General features: G+C 43.8%; 6 protein-coding genes across 6 annotated transcripts; 5 read left to right on the forward strand and 1 right to left on the reverse strand.

The window, feature by feature from the left end:
- Positions 1 to 543: 543 nt before the first annotated feature.
- On the reverse strand, positions 544 to 2,043 carry CTRU02_211424 (transposase; the record flags this gene model as incomplete). The annotated part of the gene is made up of 3 exons (XM_070205629.1): positions 544 to 1,514; positions 1,545 to 1,746; positions 1,792 to 2,043. The coding sequence occupies 3 exons, from the start codon at positions 2,041 to 2,043 to the stop codon at positions 544 to 546; spliced, it is 1,425 nt and encodes a 474-aa protein (XP_070060872.1).
- A 1,502-nt stretch (positions 2,044 to 3,545) lies between these two features.
- Positions 3,546 to 4,848, forward strand: CTRU02_211425 (archaeal flagellin n-terminal-like domain-containing protein; the record flags this gene model as incomplete). Its single annotated transcript, XM_036720448.1, has 4 exons — positions 3,546 to 3,575; positions 3,674 to 4,202; positions 4,272 to 4,427; positions 4,487 to 4,848. 4 exons carry the CDS (start codon positions 3,546 to 3,548, stop codon positions 4,846 to 4,848), a joined length of 1,077 nt encoding a protein of 358 aa, XP_036588191.1.
- A 919-nt stretch (positions 4,849 to 5,767) lies between these two features.
- Positions 5,768 to 6,885, forward strand: CTRU02_211426 (uncharacterized protein; the record flags this gene model as incomplete). Its single annotated transcript, XM_036720449.1, has 5 exons — positions 5,768 to 5,800; positions 5,865 to 6,074; positions 6,129 to 6,426; positions 6,503 to 6,655; positions 6,743 to 6,885. 5 exons carry the CDS (start codon positions 5,768 to 5,770, stop codon positions 6,883 to 6,885), a joined length of 837 nt encoding a protein of 278 aa, XP_036588192.1.
- An 8,058-nt stretch (positions 6,886 to 14,943) lies between these two features.
- On the forward strand, positions 14,944 to 15,696 carry CTRU02_211427 (reverse transcriptase domain protein; the record flags this gene model as incomplete). Its single annotated transcript, XM_070205630.1, has 2 exons — positions 14,944 to 15,330; positions 15,376 to 15,696. The coding sequence occupies 2 exons, from the start codon at positions 14,944 to 14,946 to the stop codon at positions 15,694 to 15,696; spliced, it is 708 nt and encodes a 235-aa protein (XP_070060873.1).
- Positions 15,697 to 15,723: 27 nt separating this feature from the next.
- On the forward strand, positions 15,724 to 15,831 carry CTRU02_211428 (reverse transcriptase domain protein; the record flags this gene model as incomplete). Its single annotated transcript, XM_070205631.1, has 1 exon — positions 15,724 to 15,831. One exon carries the CDS (start codon positions 15,724 to 15,726, stop codon positions 15,829 to 15,831), a length of 108 nt encoding a protein of 35 aa, XP_070060874.1.
- A 114-nt stretch (positions 15,832 to 15,945) lies between these two features.
- On the forward strand, positions 15,946 to 16,179 carry CTRU02_211429 (reverse transcriptase domain protein; the record flags this gene model as incomplete). Its single annotated transcript, XM_070205632.1, has 1 exon — positions 15,946 to 16,179. One exon carries the CDS (start codon positions 15,946 to 15,948, stop codon positions 16,177 to 16,179), a length of 234 nt encoding a protein of 77 aa, XP_070060875.1.
- Between the last annotated feature and the right edge of the window lie 4,159 nt (positions 16,180 to 20,338).

Here is a 20,338-nt window from a genome sequence, read left to right on the forward strand (position 1 = left end):
ATGTCCAACGGGTCGTAACACTATAGTAAGGTATTATAATAGTCTATACGGAGATTTACGAAGGAGAACGGGAAAATATAGATATTAGTAAAGAAATACGAATTAGGTATTTTAAAAAAAACCTAAAAACGCAAGGGTACGGATAGTCTTATGCTTCTATATAAGGGTACTAAACCCTATATAGAAATACCTAACCTATAAACCAAAGTTACTAACTATAAACGCCTATATTTATCTTCTTATTCTTATAAATATACTTATCGTTTTTATATACTAGATTCCCGATTTTATATGCTTTAGTAAGCATCTATAGTATTATATAAATATATATTTATATTATCTCTAGTTATTATACGGTCGTATAGGATTTTATAAAGTCTTACTTAGTCGTAATAAAGCTCGATCTCGATATTTTCGTTTTTATCTATATATAACTAACGTACATGATAAGCGAGTGAGACAGACAAGCGAGTGAGACAGTAAACCAGACCTTCGCGACAATAATATCGAAATCTATAACAAGAAATCTTAGATTGATTAATACTACTCGGATTCCTGTTCTTCGGATGTTTCCTCAATAAATTGACATGTTCTCGCGTTGTGGCCTGTATTCCCGCATACGCCACACCGACGATGAGTCGTCTCAGACCTCACTTTGCGACCACTACTCCGTCGCGTTTCCTCTTGTAGTTGCGTGTCTGCCTCTCTTTGCGACTGTATATCCTCTCCAGTAGATATAGTAAGACTTCCTCCTTTCTGTAGACGTGTTTTCTTAGCCCTTCGACGCCGACTTAATATTGCATTCTCCTCTCGAAGGATTTGAACCTCTGACTCTAGTAATGCTACCCGATGCCCTAGTCCTTCTGTCCCTCTGGCTAGCTTACTCACAGCACTATAAATTGATGCTGGAGAGCTGCTTCGGTGGCGTGAGATTCGACTCTTAATAAAAGTAGACTGTGATCTTGCTTCGCTTGGGTTGCTCGGCGTCCTAGAGATCCAAGGGTCTAGTGTCTGAGGGACCCCCTCCTCAGGCGTTGGCGTTCGGAACTTTACATCCAGCTTTGAGAGAACACTTTCTGCATTCAAAGGGACAAGTCCAGCTCCTCGGAAACCTCCCTGGATATTTTTCCTCGTAAAAGACTGCTTAAAAGCTTCGTGAAATGCTGCAAAGAAATCTTCCTTCGAGATATGGGTTGTGCCTCGCCGCATCTTATTCTCAATTTGCCGACCGTAGGCATTCTTTAACGGCTGAAAACAACCAACATCTAAGGGTTGAAGTAGATGAGACGAGTGAGCCGGCATGCACAGTGTAATAATGTTGTTTTCTTGACAAAAGAGCTCGAAGGCTGCGGAGTGGTGACTTTCATGACCATCAACAACGAGGAGGCGATATTTCCTAGACGTACGTGGTTTTGTATAAATGTCGAAGTGTCTGATCCAGTCAATACCTCTCTCGTTTGTTGTCCATCCATTTTCAGACGTTGCAATAGCCCAATCGCCCGGAAGAGAGGTTTCTGTATACCAGCTTGAGAGGTGATACTAGCCTGCAACGATGATGTATGGCGGGATGCTCTCCCCTTGGGAATTAATAGCCTGGATAACTGTAACCCATTCCCTATTGCCAGGCTGTGTCATCTTCGTATTTGAACGCCTTTCAGCACTTGTAACAACCATTCCAGAAGCAATAACGCCCATCATAAAGCCGGTCTCATCAAAGTTGTAGATATCAGCATCAGCAATACCATACTTCGCAATTGTATTCTTCACAAGCGAAAACTAGCCACGAATCACCTCTGGATCTTCGCATTGAGCTCTCTTATAGTCATACTTGCGAAAGAAACGCGTCCTAAGCTGTGGTTGTCGCTTGACGAAATTAGAAGCCCAGCGCTTCCCAACTGGAGGCGCGTCGCGCTCTGCGAGAAGTCGATTAGCCATTTCTTCCACACTACTCAGCCGGGGAGGAAATGATCGCGCATCTAGGTCGAGAATATACTCAACTATTGTCTTCTCTTCTAAATCTGATAAATTCCGTGAATTAGGCATGCTGTCGCGTCGTGAGACTATTCCCTTTAGTCGCCGGCTTAATGTTGCGTGACTGACTGTATAGAGTGCACCTGCGGCCCGAGCACTAAGTTTTGGGTCATTTCTCATTGCTTGAAGGGCAATTTGTAACCTTCTTTCAATACTAGCTGATTCCATGATTTATTGTAGAGGAAAAGGTGCCGGTCGCGTCAAGGTGCGACGGTCGCGGTTTACTGTCTCACTCGCTTGTCTGTCTCACTCGCTTATCATGTACGTTATATATAAGTAAAGTAGTAGCTAGTTTTGAAAGCATAAGTATATATAAAAGGTAGCTTAGTAGGCAACTCTATAGGAATCTTTATATCTCCGATCTTATCTAGTATAAGCTTAGCAGCTAGCTTTATATCTTAAGCTATAATATATAGTAGTATAAAGTAATATCGAGTATCGTTCGGGATTATAAGGATATTATAAGATATTATAAAATATTATAAGATATTATAAGATATTATAAAGCTTTACTAGAAAACTATATATAATATAACGAGGGCGACGCCTAGCGCCTAGGGATATACGAATCTATATAAAAGCTAATAGTTAGTAAATAATTATATAGAAATATATAAAAGCTTAAAAAATCGGAAAAAAAATCAAAAATAGAGAAGATAAAAGAAAACGGAAGTATAATAAAGGATAAAAACTAAATCTTTATAAAATAGTATAGAAAGCGTTATAAATTTCTATATAGTAAGGGTTATATACCTAAACTCTGCTTAGCGTAGGGAAAAGGAAGAAGTTCTAGGCTTTACTAAATTCCTATTTATTTATCGATTTGTATGCATAGACTATATACCTAATCAACCGGAACCGGAAGATCTAACCTCCGACGGATTATTATAAAGCCTCGTAGGGGGCTATAGTTCTATATAGTAAACCCTTATTTCCTAAAAAGGCAAATACCTACCTAGAAATATATAAAAATAAAAATCGTTTTACGCGAGATTACATATATTTACGCTTATGGGGTGTTCCTATCACTACCTTGAATTTTGACCCAGTGCGCCCTGCGGACTGCCGTATCCAGGCGCCATTTCAACTGTCGACCTGCCAATGATGGAAATCGCAGAAGTCTGACCCACCGCCACCCCCTTGCATCATGAGCTGTCTTGGGGGAAACTCGGGCGTTGTTACTGGCGAGGCACTATCCATACCTGCATCTCAGTGTTGCCGGGAGCATGCCACAATAAATGAAGTTCACAAAGTTAGATGTGCCCGGTGTGATTCAAATACCCTAAGCCTTTTTGACTGTTACCAAACAGCCTTTTGGTCGGATGGCCCAAATCTCGCCGACCTCGGTGAACCCCCCAAAGCCGACACCTTTCGCCTGTTCGCTGGTCGATTGCAGCTCATATAACTCCTCCGTTCCAGTTGTGCTAGCTGGGTGCAGAACCGTGTGAAATTGCTTCCTTTCTTGAGAGAGAAGAACGACGCCGACACTCCTTTACATCCAACCCCCGCGCACTATGGCGGGCGTCGCTAAAGAAGCCGTTGTGGTAAGTGTCAACCCTGCTTGTAATCCGCATCTTGAACTACCCCATCAGGTTGTTTGCTACCATGTTACTGCTTTTACTAACCGTACAACACGGACCAGCCCATCGAGGCCGTGCTCTTGGGTCTTGCTGTTGCCTTCGTCTCCGCCCGATTGTCACTTCGTCTCATCCGCCAGCGCCAGGCCCTTACGATCAGCGATTGGATTCTCATTGTCGCTCTTCTCGATGCCATTGCTCTCTTCGCAACCGATACCATGGCGTACAACCTCGGCGGCATGGACGAGTATGACCCGGATGCGCCTGAACCTTCGGTTGCGGACCAGATCAAGCTGTTGAAGGTTTCCTTCGCGGGCAACTACTTTTATGATACCGGCATATACATCCCCAAGTTTGCGCTTCTGGCCTTGTACTTCAAACTAGTCCCGCAGACTATGCCGATTCTACGCAAAGCTCTCTACGGCGTGACCGGGTTGACCGTGGCCTTTGCTATTACAACATGTTTCCTCGACACGTTCTGGTGTGGCCCCAATGTGTCAGTCAACTGGGACTTGGACGGCACCTGTAGCACCTTTGAGTCCAAGAATGTGTTCCGGATTGACTGGGGAATGAACTTTGTTTCAGACATTCTGAGTATGTTTTGAGGGTTTCCCATCTGGTCTTACTTTTTACTTCTTCCTTTTTCCACTAACAAATTCGCAGTCTTCCTGATCCCGTTCCCGCTCCTTCACGGCTTGCAGCTCAGCAGACGATATATTGTCGGCCTCGTTGCTACCTTCTCAACTGGAATTATCACTATTGGCGCCAGCGTGGGTAGATTTGCCACGGTGGAGTCTATCAAGGCCTGGACGAATGTTTGTAAGTGCTCGACACCCTTGTGAGCGCATCGAGACCGCGCCGTGCTGATCAATCTACAGATGTACTATCCATGACCGAGATTGCAGCCGCCATCTTGGTAGTTTCACTGCCTGCTTTGAAGTCGCTTCTTCATCGCCGCGGAATCAGCACATCAAAATACGGGACAGCCCAGTCCGGATCAGCCGGGTTGAATTACAGCAAACACCCAACTGCGAATAGTCACTTCAAGCTTTCGTCTGGAAGGGACCCCTACCAGGCGACTACTACGACGGTGGCGGCCGAGAACGATTCGGGGAGTGAAGTGGAACTGAACACCATGAAACGATCAGATGTAATTTACAAATCGGAACGAGTGAGCGTGACCTATCACCGCCGGGATGATACTAAGGACGATGGGAACCGTGCAGGGTCTGGGTACTAGACTACAACTATTGCCTTCAAAGTGGGCGGAGTGGCATGAGAGATGAAGCGAGAAATCAGCAGTCATGAACGAATTGTTGGACGCAAATGAATTAGTGCCAGTGAGTGGAGAATGAGAGAGGGGGAAAAAAAAAAATTCAATTCAAAAAAGCTGGACTTGAGAGATTCTCCGTAAAGAGAAGAACCAACAGACGAAAGTAACAACCAAAAGTGCATAGTTATGGGGCCATGGCATGCAACAAATTGACTGGGCTGGCCGGCCCGTCCAAAGAGAAACCCGAACAACCAATTACGAAGCGGGCTCGGGTTAGGAACTTTGCCTAATCGGGGGCCGGGGCGACCGCGTGTATGCAAATCTGCGGCGCGGCTGCATCAAGAGATTGAGCAGTGCTACCTCGCAAGCCGAAAAGACGTACATATACTAGGAACCAACAAGCCATGCGTTGGCCACCCACCGGAGAGGAGGGGGGCAAAAGAGTGAAAAATAAGAAATAAAATAGGGTCCTGGGCTGATTTATGCACCAACAGGTGGCGTTCTTGTGTGCAGAAATCTGCAGCCTCGCTGGCTCGCTTGGTCTAATGCTAGTCAAAAAAAACCGTTGCAACTGTTGATTTCACCCACCCGGGGGGGTTCTCCACCATCCCCTTGTTACAGTTTTAACTTGGTCGAGTTCTCGGCGCTGCAGACCGAGAGGATGTTGATTTCAACCCCGTCCAATAGACAATCCTAGATCCGTACCACGGAGGCATCCTTTGAGACTTTCCCGGATACCACCTCCCCAAGCGGAGAGATTCTCCGTGCCGCTCATAGTTATATTGATTTGCGATTCCGCTCCTCCCCTCCATTTCCCTCACGAGACAACAGCGTCAACTCACTTCACTCTTCCCACTGTTCTCTGTCTTGTGGCTCATCTGACAACATGGCGTACTTCATTGACGGAAAGGATTGCATGGTAAGATCTCTAGATCTGTTGGCGTTTGGTGTTTTTTGCGCTGTCTTGCTCACTGTGCTTCTAGATATCCGAATGGATTCTGCTGGCAGCTTCCTATGTATTCGTCGGCCTGCGCATCTACGCCCGCCTCTTCCGCCTGCGCGAGAAGTTGGCCCTGTCCGACTATCTCCTCATCCTCTCCGCCGTCAATGCCCTTGGTCTGATCATCTGTGACACCTTGACCTTCCAGATGGGCGTCATGGACAACTGGGAGTCTTCGGTCGCTCTTTCCAAGGTAACGAATGAACATGCGGATTTTGTTCTCAGCCTTCACTAACCTTTGTTCAAGATTTCCTTTGCTTCCAACTACTTCTACGATGTTGGAATGGGATTCCCCAAGATGAGCATGCTGGCCTTCTACTGGGCCTATTTTCCCTCCGATACCAGCCCAGCCATGCGCAAGGCTCTCTGGGGTATCACTGCCTTCGTCTGCCTTTCATACATGGCCATCCTCTGGGACGACACCTTCTTCTGCGGAAAGGATGTCTCCGTGCAATGGTCCCAGGAGGAGGGTGCATGCAGCGTGTTCTACGCGCCAGAACCATTCATTCTCAACTTCACCCTGAACCTTGCCTGCTACCTTGCCGGTATGAAGCCTCCCCATCGTCCTGTCTTTCGACAACCACTCATGGGAATAAAAAACGCTAACAATGACATGTACAGTCTACGTTCTTCCCCTGGTTCTGTTGGCGCAGGGCGTTCTCAAGTCCTCCAAGGGTCTCACCATTGCTTTCGTTCTCGGTACCTTGACAATCTGCACCACCATTGTCCGTTTCATCACCTTGAAGATTGGCACTGGACAGGAGAACCTCGTCTGTAAGTTTTGCCGTTCTCCTCGACACACTTCCTGCTTTCGTAGCATTTCTTTTTAGCAAAAGTCGTCTAACAGTTTCCATCCAACAGACCCCATGAGTATTCTCGAAATGACTCTTGCCATTGTCGTTGTCTCCCTCCCCGGCCTGAAGCCTCTTGTGGACCGCTCCGAGAAGCGTGAGCCTTCGGTGGAAACCGTTGATGTGAACCATCAGGAAAAGAACTTTTCGTGAACGACCACGGATCGGTATTCATGTTGATAAAGTGAGCCTGGAATCATCCAGGCGATTAAAACGATTGTAATGTCTTTCTTTAATTCTGGACTTGGTTCTAAGTCTATTGGATCAGTCGCTTGTCCATTTTTTAAAATCTGGGTTGGTAACAGCAGGCCATTGTTAGTACTCAGAATTGAACAAAGGTGCCTTCAATCAAACAAGAGAACGTACCTCTTGAGGAATGCGAGAGTTCTGATTATTCTTGCAAAATGCAATCTCCAATCTGGAGTACATACAAAGTCTTCGTACTCAAATCGTTTCCATGTGACACTTGTTTTCGTACACTTTAACCGAGGTCAAGTTATCGAAACAACTTAGCATGAGGCAAAGAACCCTTTTGGAAAAGCTCCAAAATGCTTGGATCTATCTCCGATATAAGAGCAGTAAATACTCCTCATGCAAGTTGTCTAAAGTAGTAGTCACGTAAACGTGGAAGATTTGCTTTACCATTCAAATGTGAACAGTATGAGTAGTATTGTAGAGGGGTTAAAAAGTCAAGGCAACCTTGGCATTTGCTACTTGGATTGGCCAGAATGCCACAATTAGAAGCAATATGTAGAGCTGTTCTGTATTATGTTGGCATCTGCACGAGCTACATCACAAAGAGAGAAAACGTAGTAATCGTACATGTGCATTCAAGTATCAAGCAAGTGTATGAAGTCCCAAATAGCTGAAAGTCCTTGAAAACGTTAGTCACCGGTTTCTGTGGAAATTATATCGTTGCCAGACGGCCAATCTCGAATGATATCCATCGGTTGCTGCGTGGCTACATTCACGTGAAGAACAACAGTCACTTAGGGCGAGTCCACACCCTTCATTCGACAACTAAATAACCTGGGTTGCGAGTCTTTCGGCCATCTAGGAATTCTAGCCATAGTAAGGGTACTAGTATTGCCAGAGATATGCAGTACGCAGAACATGCCGAAACCAACTTTGCTCTACACACTTAGCCAGTGGCTTCTTCATATCGTTATCACTACTTCCGGGTTTAATATTAGAAGTAAATGTTTCATGTCTCCGAGGTAGCAAGCTGCTTTATCTTGACCTGGGCTTCGGCACTAGAAGGTTTTTGGGGGTAGAGCGACCGGATGCAATGCGTCCGTTTCTGCAGTACACAGAGTGAAAAAAAAAAAAAAAATGTGATTTCGAGGGACCATCATGTATATCTGTTGTGATTGGAAAAACTAGGTAAGAAACGGGGGGCCTGATGTACTGTAGTCAGACAGCAATCGATGGGGCACTGCTTAGAGTTGCAGATCTGGGCTGGAAGATAACTTGGAAGGGATCACGGGATGCATAACTCGTGCAGTAGAGCAACCCGCGGCGGTCCGGTAGCTGATGATGTTCACGAACGGTGATCGGCTCCCTTCGGATAAGAAGGCTTGTGAAGGCTTCGTGACCCAGCGGAAACTGGTGTACGGCCTGGAAGGCACCCGGGCTGTTCCAGGCGGGACCTGACATAGACTCCCATAGCCTAGAAGTGAACATTATGAAATATGTTGGATATCTCTCAAGTATCATAAAAGCGTTGAGCTTGGAACTCAACGTCAATGCTACCACAAAAGCGGTTATAGTGACGGCTACGTGTAGGATGCGCTTCCTGGGCGTATTGATCCATTGGGCTCAAGAACCCAAGGCTTCGGTTATTCAAACAGTTAACCTCGACAAAAGATTCATCTAGACATATTTATTGTGGTCTCTGTATTAACTAGATCTCGCAAGACTGTTGTAAAGTGGTTGATACAGAAAGACGCAGTGCTTTTTCAATTCGAATTCAAAACGCCAGACCAACACTGACAAGAGTAAGCATAGTGAAGTGCTTTATTAGATACTGGAAAATACAGTATATCTTGAATAGGATACTATGAAATAAGCTTTGTTAGGGTGAAAAGGATGAATCTCACACAAACGCATGGGCTAGCAGGGACAACGACGGTGGTAGCCTCCCTCAAACTTGGTCTCTGACTACCCAAACTTGTTTAAGCTAGATTTTTTTTCGAAGTTCTACTTTTTTCTCATCCGTGTTTCTCCTCTAATACGAATCATATCCACAGCTGAACGAACTCTTGTGAACCGTTGTAAATCCTGATCGTTGCAATAGTCGGCATGCCGTGTTGACTGGCCAGTCACCAGGCCCCTCGTGAATAGTCCACCTTAAACACCCACGTGACGGACAACGGGAAGAGATGCATATCTTCCAACCTTGACCCTGTTTCTAAAGCGTTGGTATCGTATACAGCATTTTCATTACATCTTGGAATGAGTCCCTCCTCATACGCCCGCGCGGGTATCCCGTGATTGCAACACTGATATCCAGCTAGCTGAACTCGGCGATACAGGGTATGGCCGAGGCTACCGGCCTTAAAAGCCTCGGGAGAATTCAATCCGAGGCTTAAACCATATCAAGGTACCAAAGATCCTCAGCTGATGTAGTCCTGCATATCTGTTGTGATTGCACTTGAGTCATCCTCTTGGGACACATTTCCCCAAGAAAAGGACCTATCCACATGCCTTCTCTACGACGGAGTTACATTGGAAAGTTGAGCCAAATACTTTCGTCCTACATGCTTGAATACTTCAAGGTACAAGCCGTTTTGAACTGGCTCCTTCGACCCGCCGACCTAATAGATCTGGTCATGGGATCCCATTGAATGCGACAGGGTTACAGCTTTCGTATTTGAAGAGCCAAAAGGCATGTACATCCTTATTCGGGCTTTTCGTAACCCAGTTCATATACTATCTAAAAAATTAAGGTTTCATCCCCTACGTATAATGGCTGTGCTACAAGTGCCAGGATCCTCGTGAGTAGCAGCTTGGGCAACCGGCACACATACATGAAATAAGACTGGCCTATAATGGTTCTTTTAGGTGAAGGCGGGCCTTTGGGCGAACGGCCGGTATTATTAGTGCACCTCTTTGGCAAACAGTCAGTGGAATGACAATATTGCCGTATGCCAGGAGTATCGTGACTCCACTACATGATAGTGGCGAATCGGCTAAACCGCTCATATCCACCGTAAAATCTCGGTGGCGTATGGGATACGGCAATAATGTTAGCGGAATTAAGGAAGAAAAGGTCATGATAGGTAGATGGCGTACCATCATTCTGACCGGAGGAACATGAGTACCAAACAGTTGACTGCAGCCCAATGAGATTGGATGTAAATCTGTCACATCACTTGTTCTGCAGCAGTAAGGCTAGCTGCGATAGGCTGTAGGTTGTGGGCTTCCCAGCGTTATTCGTCTGCGTTGCCAGAGGATAAGTGCGCCTTTGTGACTGGTGCGCTAGACATATTCTTGTAGAGTGTTTTACCGGCAATCTAGTTACGATTTAGCTCAAACTCGTGAGCGTCCAATACAGGGAATGAAGATAATAGTCGCCCCCTAAAAGTAGGAAAATACGAAGGAAAACACAGGTTCGGCTGAATTGTCGTCAAAATTCTGTCGAGTCATTGAACGACCCTGCACCGCAAACTATTGGCTGGTCTAGCCTGGACTTCCACGAGATTTAATGTGGCCTATCACCTGCCTAGTAAACCAATGAGATATGAAGATAGATACCCCTCCCCCATGTCCTACTGCTAATCTCACCGCCTGTGTTGAGAGGTTGTGTATGGTCGGATCAGTGAGCATCAATACCACTTTTGGGTCCGGCTCGCCCTGCGTTTTAACCTAGGGTAGTAAGCGCAGCGAAGGTTGGATATCGATGTGTGGCAAGGGGGCAGCCGTTGCTACGCAGAGCACCCAAATGAACGGGATTATTAGTCATGCAAATTCCGGTAAGTTCCTATCCCACTTGATGAAAGTGGTAGCTCTATGACACCATCGTATTGTATCCGCGGATTAGGGGCCTAGATCTCTCACCTGACTCTTACATGTGGATACGTTCTACACGCCGCTCAGGGAAGGGAGAAGGGCCCTTGAAAAAACAGCTCGCGAGCGGGACTAAACGCCCCGGAGCCGGAGGTAAAACTCGACATAGCATTAGGGCTGGATTCAGCTCTCTGACTAGAAAGGCGCTGGAGAGGGACAGGGCACGTTTCAAGTCTGATAAGTAATCATTTAACTGACAAGTTCCTTGCCTATAGCGAGGCTTTCATTAAGTCCCCACTGGCTCCGTCATAACTGCCGCTCTCCCACACATTCGGTGCCGGTGGGATCAGGTCAGCAAGCAAAATTTATTTGAGTCAGAAGAAAACTGGCCCGCTGAAAGACATGACTTGAGGGTCGAAGCTAACTCCTTCGGCAGAACATCCCGAGATTTTGTGGTCGGATAGTGTCTAGAGGTGAGGGTATCATGGGCTTATCCGTCCCATGCATGGGAGCAACGTTCTCCAGGTGTGGGCGAAACCAGCACAGAACGCTCAGAATGGGGAAAAGTAGTGTTGTTGGTTGAAGAACTAACTGACTAGCTAGAGGGCTGTGGAGGCTGGCTAAGACCAGTGGTGGCGGCCGTCAGCCCACGTGACGGGCCGGCGAGGCCTGCTACCTACACCCCCTCTCAGACTCCTCAGCAAAAAAGCAATAGAATAATAGGAAATATAGGAAAAGTCCTAAATCTTCTAAATCCGAGGAGTTCTCAACTATTAGAAAACTCGGTTAATTACCAGTTAAACCTAGCTAATAGGAGGCTATGAAATCTTCCGAATCCCGAAGTCTCAATATCAATAGTCCTACAGTCTCAAAATCCCCCTCTCAATCTAATCCCTCCGCCATGCCTAACAAACGAACGAATTCCTTATATTTAACCGTAACTAATAGCTTCGTAAGTCTATCGGCAGCTATATTAACGCCTTTGATAAGTCGGAGTTCGATGCTTTTCGTAGTATAAACCTCCTATATAATCTATTTATATTAGACGTCGATATAGTAGGTTTATACCTTATTAAGTAGGTTTATAACGTTATTATAGCTGTTAGTACTATTAGTAAATATAATAGTAAGCATAGTAATAAGTTTACTAAGTAGTTAGGAAAAGTAATATCTAATCTACTTTATAATGATTACTAACTATAGGTATAAGATTAATAAATTTAGCCTTTATAATACTTAAAGTTACGAAAGTCTATTTTTTTAACTTTTAAGTAATTAGTATACTAGCAAGGAAGATAACGTAACTACTTATTAAGACTTATAATAGCTTATTATTAGTAAAAGAAGTATTTATAATAGCGTAAAGCCTTAACTTATTAATCCTAAGGATGCTTCTAAGTATAATACTAAGATAAATAATACTTTTAAAGTATCGGAATAAATACTTAATAATACGAAGATAAGCTTTAGAAAGCTTTAAATTCGCTTATAATAATTTACTAATAATATAGGCTATGTTAACGTAAGTTCTAGCTACTAAGAAGTTAAGGTAGCTAGTCTATTCGATATAAAGTTACTATTTATTAAGCAAGTACTCGTTTTTATCCTAAGTAATAAGCAGATCGTTAGTAATCGCTATAAGCGTCTTAATAATATTTAAACTATTAAAGTCGAATCGTTAAAGCATTGCTTTTATATACTTAGCTTAGGAAACAAAAATCTTACTAATAGCTTTATCGCGTTTAATCTAGAAACCGAGAAAATCGATAGCCTTGCCGAGGTTTTTAAGAAAACAAACCTTTTCGAAGAGATAACGAACTTCTATTATAACCTGCTTATTAGGAGCGGCGATAGCGTTATTATCGATGTATATAAGTATATATACTTTAATCTTATAATTAATAAAGAAATAGACCTCCTTATTAATAATAGTAAAGCTAATTCGTTCTATTTTGCTTTTAATAAGACGAAACTACTAAAATAGTAATTTTCTTAAGCTATAAAGTACTTTATATAGCAACTATACCTTGTTGTCTTTAGTAGCATAGCTAGCAAGAAGCCGGACGTATACCTTAACCCCCTTTAGAATCGAAGCGGCTAGGAAGGTAGTATCGAAATTATATACTTTATATTTAAAATCGAGAAGTATAATAATTACAAAGAAGAGTCAGGTAGCGGTAGTAAAAGCAACTATAATATAAACCTTTTATAATAACTAGTTACCTTTCTTATAGTTTTTATAAACTATATATCAAGCCTTATAGTATACGATTTCATTATTTTTATTAGTTTTAATATTATATACCTACTTACTAAGCAAGACTTTAGCATTACGTAGTAGGTAAACAACTTCGTAAACCCCTTTTTCTATAAATTAAGCTATCTCTTATTTAAAAGCCTGCTCCTACTTAGGCTACTATAGGCTCTTCTATGCCTTACGGTAGGACTTCGGGATTACTATGCCGTCGGGTAAGACTTTCGAAAAGGCAGTAGTAAAAAGCATGCTAAGAGAAAATTAACAAGAAGTTAGTAAAGCTAGAATATTAGTAGATAGAAAAGTCTTTTTAATATAAGAACGTATACTACTAGCAGCTTAGTAGTAACTAGGTAGTCGCTAGGCTAAGGCGTAGCAAGGTCGAGAAGACTTTACTAGTTAACTTATTACTTCCTTAATAATCGTAAAGAGGGAATCAAGGTCTTAGTAATTAGTTTCTATTATTTCTATAGAAGTAACGAATTTGTTATTATTTAATTCGTTAGTAATGCTATTACGAGGTATAGTAATAGTCTCTAATAGACTTTCTAATAATAAAGATATAAAATATATATTAGTAAGTATTATCGCTTTCCTAACGATAGTTTTATCTAGCTTAAGATTACTAGTTATAGGTTTTTTACTTTTAATAAGCTTCTAATAGATAATATACTAAATAATAATATCTAGTTTAATAAACATAGTATTATATTTAATTTTATTAATATTAGGTATACTAGTAGTTAGAGGCAATACTATCTTATACGGTTCCTTACGAAATCGAACATCTCTATAGCGAATAACCTCCTTTCGATCAGGTAGGTAAACGTAGTAAATATAGCTACGAAGAGAACTATAACCGACGAGGAATCCCTTAATTACTCGTAGTTCTATCTTAGCAAAGCGTATAAAGCGTTAAAAGCCTTTCTTATATACGTAGGTAGCATAGCTAAACGTTCGGAGATATTTAATATAGGGGGCCTTACGTTTAGCAGCTAAGTTTAGCTCTCTCGCTATGATCTTGTAAAGGCTTAAGTTACCCTTAGAAAGTATAAGCAAAAGGTTAAGAATCTAAGTTACCGAATCGATACTATAATCCTATAATTCCTCTAGAAGGGATATATTAATTAGCTATATCTAGGCGCCTTCGACGATAGTATAACTAGCATACTTAATAATACTGTTTATAAAAGGCGTATAAGCAATAGTTATATTATAATAAGTACCTTCGAAGTAGGGGTTATTAAAAACCTTGATTAGCTTAGGAGTATTATTAGAAACCTAAACCTTAGGCTTAAGGCTAGTAAGACTATAGAATTTAGTATCTTATTTCTTAATAGCTATTAAGATAGTAGTAAACTTATAGTTAGGTAGAAAAATAACTTAGTAGTAACTTGTTACGACCCGTTAGATACACCTAACAGGACCCACTCGGTTAGGCGGTTATGACAGGACTTTGTATGCAGGGCCACGGGAACAAAAGGTAACCTCTCGGAACGGAAGAACTATAGAACGGAACAAGTCACGTGATGAATCATTCTAGGTCAGAATGATCTAAGAAGAGTTGGGGGCCAACGGATCATGTTCGATCAATATGATCTCCAACGACTACAGACAATACGTGTAGATAGACTCCTATATAGACCAGGACTTGAGTACCTGCTCAAGCCCTCTAGATAGTTCTTCAGCAATCAACTTGTGATTCATCCTCGAATGACTTTCAGCTTACCTCTCAGTATTGTGAATACTAAGAACCTCGTTACCATAGTGTAAGACTGATCACCTTACCCTAACCCTACGATCTACCAGAACGACCTCTACGAACCAGTGTTAGTCTCTTACTGCACCTTCTGTTAGCAGAACCCTACTGTCAGATAGCTGGCCGTAACACTTTGATTGCTCCTGTTCAGTAAGTTGCCCTTTGAGACTAACGAACAGTATAAGACAAGATGTCTTCGCACGGAACTACCGAAAACCCTACTCCTGGAACCTCGTCCACGTCCGAGAGACGTATTCCCCAGAATCTGGCCCAAGAGATTCAAGACCAGGAAATGAAGGAGGAATCCGATAGCGATGACGACAATGAAGAACTTAAGCGGCAACTTGAGCGGAACAACAACGAGCTCAGGGAAATGAAAAACCTGTTCAACCAGAACGTCAAAGCCCTCAAGGAGCTACAGGAACAAGCCCGCCGCACCAAAGAACTAGAGAAGGAAGTCACAACCCTTCGAGCTGCCGCGAACGTCATATCAGCTCCTGTCGAAGGAAGAGAACGCCTTAAGCTCAACACCCCTACCACCTTCGACGGAACCCCTGGACAGCTCAAAGGATACTTGGTACAGATACGGACCTACCAAGCCTTCCATATCAACACGTTCTAGAACGATACCGAACGTGTCGTCCACGCCGCCACCTTCTTGAGAGGGAAGGCCCTCGCTTGGTTCGAACCCCTCCAACAAGAATGGCTGGACACCCCTATCGAGAGATATAGTCAAGAAGTGAAGGATATCTTTTTCAGCTTTAGTAGATATGTTAAAGCCCTTCAATCTCTCTTCTTAGACCCTGATAAGAAAAGACAAGCAGAAAGAGAACTGGCGAGCCTACGACAAAACAAATCAGCTACAATGTACGCCGCAGAATTTCGACGACTCGCAGCTAGACTCGACATAACCGACGAAAGCAAAGTCTTCGCTTTCTACTAGGGTCTTAAGGACGACGTCAAGGACGAAATGGCCAAAGTGGACACGCCACCTAGCTTCCTTGATTATGTCGAATACGCTATTAAGATTGACAACCGACTGTTTAAACGACGTAAGGAAAAAGGAGAAAAACGTTAAACAGCTAACTTAGGAAAGAAATACCAATGGCAACCCCAACACAAGTTCAACAAAAACCAGAACAATAGGAACAACAATCAGCAGAGCACCGCACATGGACAACATAGCGGACCCATGGACCTGAGCGTCGCGCAAAAAGACAAACCCAGACGCAGAGAATTCAAATGCTATAACTGCGACAAGCCAGGACATATGGCTAGACACTGCACACAGCCTAAGAAACTTACGGCAACCCCTAAGCAAGCTAACGCTGCAACCAAAATCCCTAGCTACGAAGAAAAGGGATGGACAGCCTGCTATGACAATGATTATACCACGCATAGGCATGCAAAAGAGAATAGTAGATAGTACCTTCAAAACCTAGCAGGACGATCGGGATACGACACTACCAACATACCCAAGGCTATTGCTGTAATAGACCGATACACCGGTGGACCGGATTACACTAAGCAGCGACAAGAGCCACTCGACGACTGGGAACAAGCGAAGAAGGCCGCGGAACTCAACAACGCCTTCCAAGATGGTAGCATTATGTACCAACCGGGACTCTTATGGGACATCCTACGCCTTGCTAACTATCGATAGACGAATAAAGTAAATACCCCGGAAAGTTTCTTAGAAGAAGAAGCTAGGAAACTCGAAGAAGAAAACGAGACAGCCATCAAACGGATACAAGACGCCATCAACTATACGATGCAAATTCGAAATAACAGCGAAGTTAGAGACACCTTCCAACACATGCGGAAAACCCGAGACCGCCGCATCGCACTACGCGGAAACACCCGAGGACAGTATCAACTCAAGTACAAAGCAACCTAATTTGTCTACCGACCCTAAAACGATGGAAAGACGGAACGAACCCTCGCGGTAGCCAGCAAATACGCCTGCAAAGCCACCGAGCAATTAGATAAAATGCTAAGACAACAACAATTCAGGGACGCCAGCACCCAGACCCGAGTATACCAAGCAAAGGACAACCTAAGCCAACGATAGAGCTTACCATATACCACGGTAGCTAGCGACTCGACCTTTGAATTGCCATAAAGAACCCGCGCTACTCCTTAACCTATCTCGGAATAGGCTAAAGACGTCGTAGACGGACTACCCTCGGCGGAAGTACGTCCACAAGGAACGTCGATAGACGATACCGACCCGGAAGACGCAGAAGAAGAACACCATCTCGACAGAATGGAAAAAATTAAGGAAGTACTAGAATACAAATACATCGACCCCCAAGACGACTGCCAACAGATCGCCTTCCATGCAGAAGAATATCATAACAAAATCCCTACAACAATCACACAAACCCGGGATGAAGAAATATTCTTAGAAGACGATCCCAGGATTACGACACAGCATAGAGAACACAAGGAGATAGCATGGATCTACTGCATCTTCGATCACTGCGCCTACCATCTCTCAAAGAAAGCAGAAAACGAACTATACCCTAAAAGAAAAGAAGAACTGCGAATCCGCAAAGCCTATAAGGAACAAGAACTCTCATATTAGGAAGTACGGGGAGAACCCGGAGAATAGAAAACCAACAACGATGGAATAGCATTCCTACGACCTAGCATCGAATACCCTCAGAAGTGTGTGAACCACTTCACGGGAGTCTGGTGGAATTGCAGGGAAGACCTATGCAAACTCTACTATATTCTAAAAAGCGAAAGTTGGAGATTCCGACAACAAGAACTAGACAAGCAAGGACAGGACGGCGAGACGCCCAGCCTACCTCGTCTAGGAATCAGAGAAAGTAACCTCGGCAGAGACCGAAAGAAGGGCGAGAAGGCCCTCTACTCAAAAAACTAGGAGAGCCGCCTTGTCCGGGACACATGGCGAGCTCCCCCAGCAAGTCCCTATATGCTACATTCGACGACGACGTACAAATGAAGATCACAGTAAACCTGGGCGGATATACCATACAGGTCCTGATAGACTCAGGAGCCTAAGGAAACTTTATCGCACCCCGAATAGTGCAACAGCGAGAAATACCATGGAATCAGAAGCAAAACCCTTACCGACTAAGGAATGTAGAAGGGAAAGAAGTCGAGTATAGCGGAGGCAGCATTGATCAGGAGACAGCGCAACTCCCTTTGCTCTACTATAGCCATCAGGAGCTTATCAGCCTCGACATCACGGAGATAGGAAACCACGACGTTATCCTCGGAATTCCATGGCTACGAAGACATAACCTATAAATCGATTGGGTTACTGGCCGAATAAAATTCAATCCAGCCTCTGAGAAGCACTCGACGAAGGCCTCATGCGGATTACTAGCAGCAACCAGAGCAAGACCACGCCTGATGCTAAGGATAAAAGACATTGGCACTAGGACGCTAGCAGCCACGACGATTGACAAAGTCACGGAAGATCCAATGTCAAAGATACCTGTTGAATACAGGGTCTACAGCAAACTCTTTGCACCAGAACTCGAGACCGGATTACCGGAACACAGCAAGTGGGATCACAAGATCGAAATTAAGGAAGGATACGAACCCACCTTTAACAAAATATACCTACTCAACCAAGAAGAAATGAAAGCCTTAGACGAATAGCTTGACGAAAATCTTGCGAAAGGATTCATCAGACCTTCGAAATCACCCGCAGGATACCCCGTACTATTCGTACTAAAGAAGAACGGGAAGAAAAGACTTTATGTCGATTATCGACGACTTAACGATATTACGATCAAAGACTGTTACCTACTGCCCCTCATATCGGAACTAAGAGACCTACTCTACGAGGCCCAATGGTTTACAGCCTTGGACCTTAAAGGAGCCTACAACCTTATCCGAATTACAGAAGGAGATAAGTGGAAAACAGCCTTCCGAACGAGAAGAGGACAGTTTGAAACGTTAGTCATGCCATTTAGACTCACCAACGCACCGGCTATATTCCAAACTATAATCAACCAAGTACTACGGGAATATCTAGACAAGTCTGTTGTTGTGTACCTCGACGACATCCTTATATTCTCCAAAACGTTGGAAGAACACAAGAAGCATGTCCACGAGATTCTCAAAGCACTCGAACAAGCGAAGCTACTTGTAGAACCAGAGAAGAGTCTGTTTTACAAACAGGAAGTAGAATTTTTAGGGTTTACAATCACGCCAGGCGTAATCAAGATGTCCCCTAACAAAATCAAGGCTGTGTAAGAATGGCCTATACTAGAGAACCCGAAGGACATACTATCCTTCTTAGGATTTGTTAACTTCTACCGAAAATTCCTTAAAGACTACTCCAAAACGATATTGCCTCTTACCAAGCTTACTAAGAAAAATGCACCTTGGGAATGGACAGACAAACAACAGAAAGCGTTCTAAGAAGTCAAGGACAAGGTTACATCGGAACCCGTTATCCAGATTCCGAACCCTGAGAAGCCCTTCGAGCTCGAAACGGATGCTTCGAACGAAGCTGAAGGAGCGCAGCTAGGCCAAAGGGACGAGAACGGAGTCCTACACCCCTGTAGATTCTTTTCAAGGAAGTTCCAAGGACCTAAACTGAATTACTAGATCCATGATAAGGAACTTATGGCAATTATCGACGTATTCAAAGAATGGAGACCCTAACTATTAGGAACAAAGTACGAAGTAAAAGTGTACACGGATCACAAGAATCTAGCACACTTCACCACTTCGAAAGAGCTTAACAAACGACAAATCAGATGGTCAGAATTCCTCTCAGAATTCAACTTCAGAATCATCTACAGGAAAGGATCAGAAAACGGCAGAGCAGACGCGCTTAGCCGAAGACCCGATTACAAGGACGAAGTCCTAGAAGAAACTCAGGTTATCCTCAAAAAAGACAATAGCGACCTCGTACCCGCCGCGAAACTCTTAATGATCGGCGACCGTGTCAAGACCAGCACGACTAGAAGAATGACACACGACCAGATCAGGGAGATACACAGCGCACCCGCTCACGGTCACCAAGGAGTTACGAAAACCTAGAAACGAATTAGACAACACCACGACAAGCAAGTAATAAGAAAAGACGTCGCTAACGCAATCAAGGATTGCGAAGTCTGCGCAAAAAGTAAGCCCAGCAGATACAAACCATATGGAGAATTACAACTATTGCCAGCACCACCAGCACCCTGGCACTTAATCTCTCTAGACTTTATCGTCAAACTACCAAAATCGAGAGAACCACTCACTAAAGTACAGTACGACAGTATACTAGTGGTTGTAGATAGATTCACGAAGATCATTGTCAGCCAACACGGCCTGCCCCAGGAAATAGTATCAGACAGAGGATCAGTCTTTACGTCCAAGTTTTAGAGATCCCTGATCTCGCAGCTCGGAGCAAAGCACAGCCTCAGCACTGCCTTCCACCCGCAGTCCGACGGACAAACGGAAAGAATCAACCAGATCCTGGAAACGTACCTAAGGAGTTATGTGAACTACGACCAGGACAACTAGGTCAAGTTGTTACCAACCGCACAGTTCGCATACAACAGTTCAATAGGAGAAAGCACGCGAGAATCACCTTTCTTCCTCAACTA

The sequence above is a fragment of the Colletotrichum truncatum genome (genome assembly GCF_014235925.2).
Source record: "Colletotrichum truncatum strain CMES1059 chromosome Unknown Contig_0007, whole genome shotgun sequence".
Classification (NCBI taxonomy): Eukaryota; Fungi; Ascomycota; class Sordariomycetes; order Glomerellales; family Glomerellaceae; genus Colletotrichum; species Colletotrichum truncatum.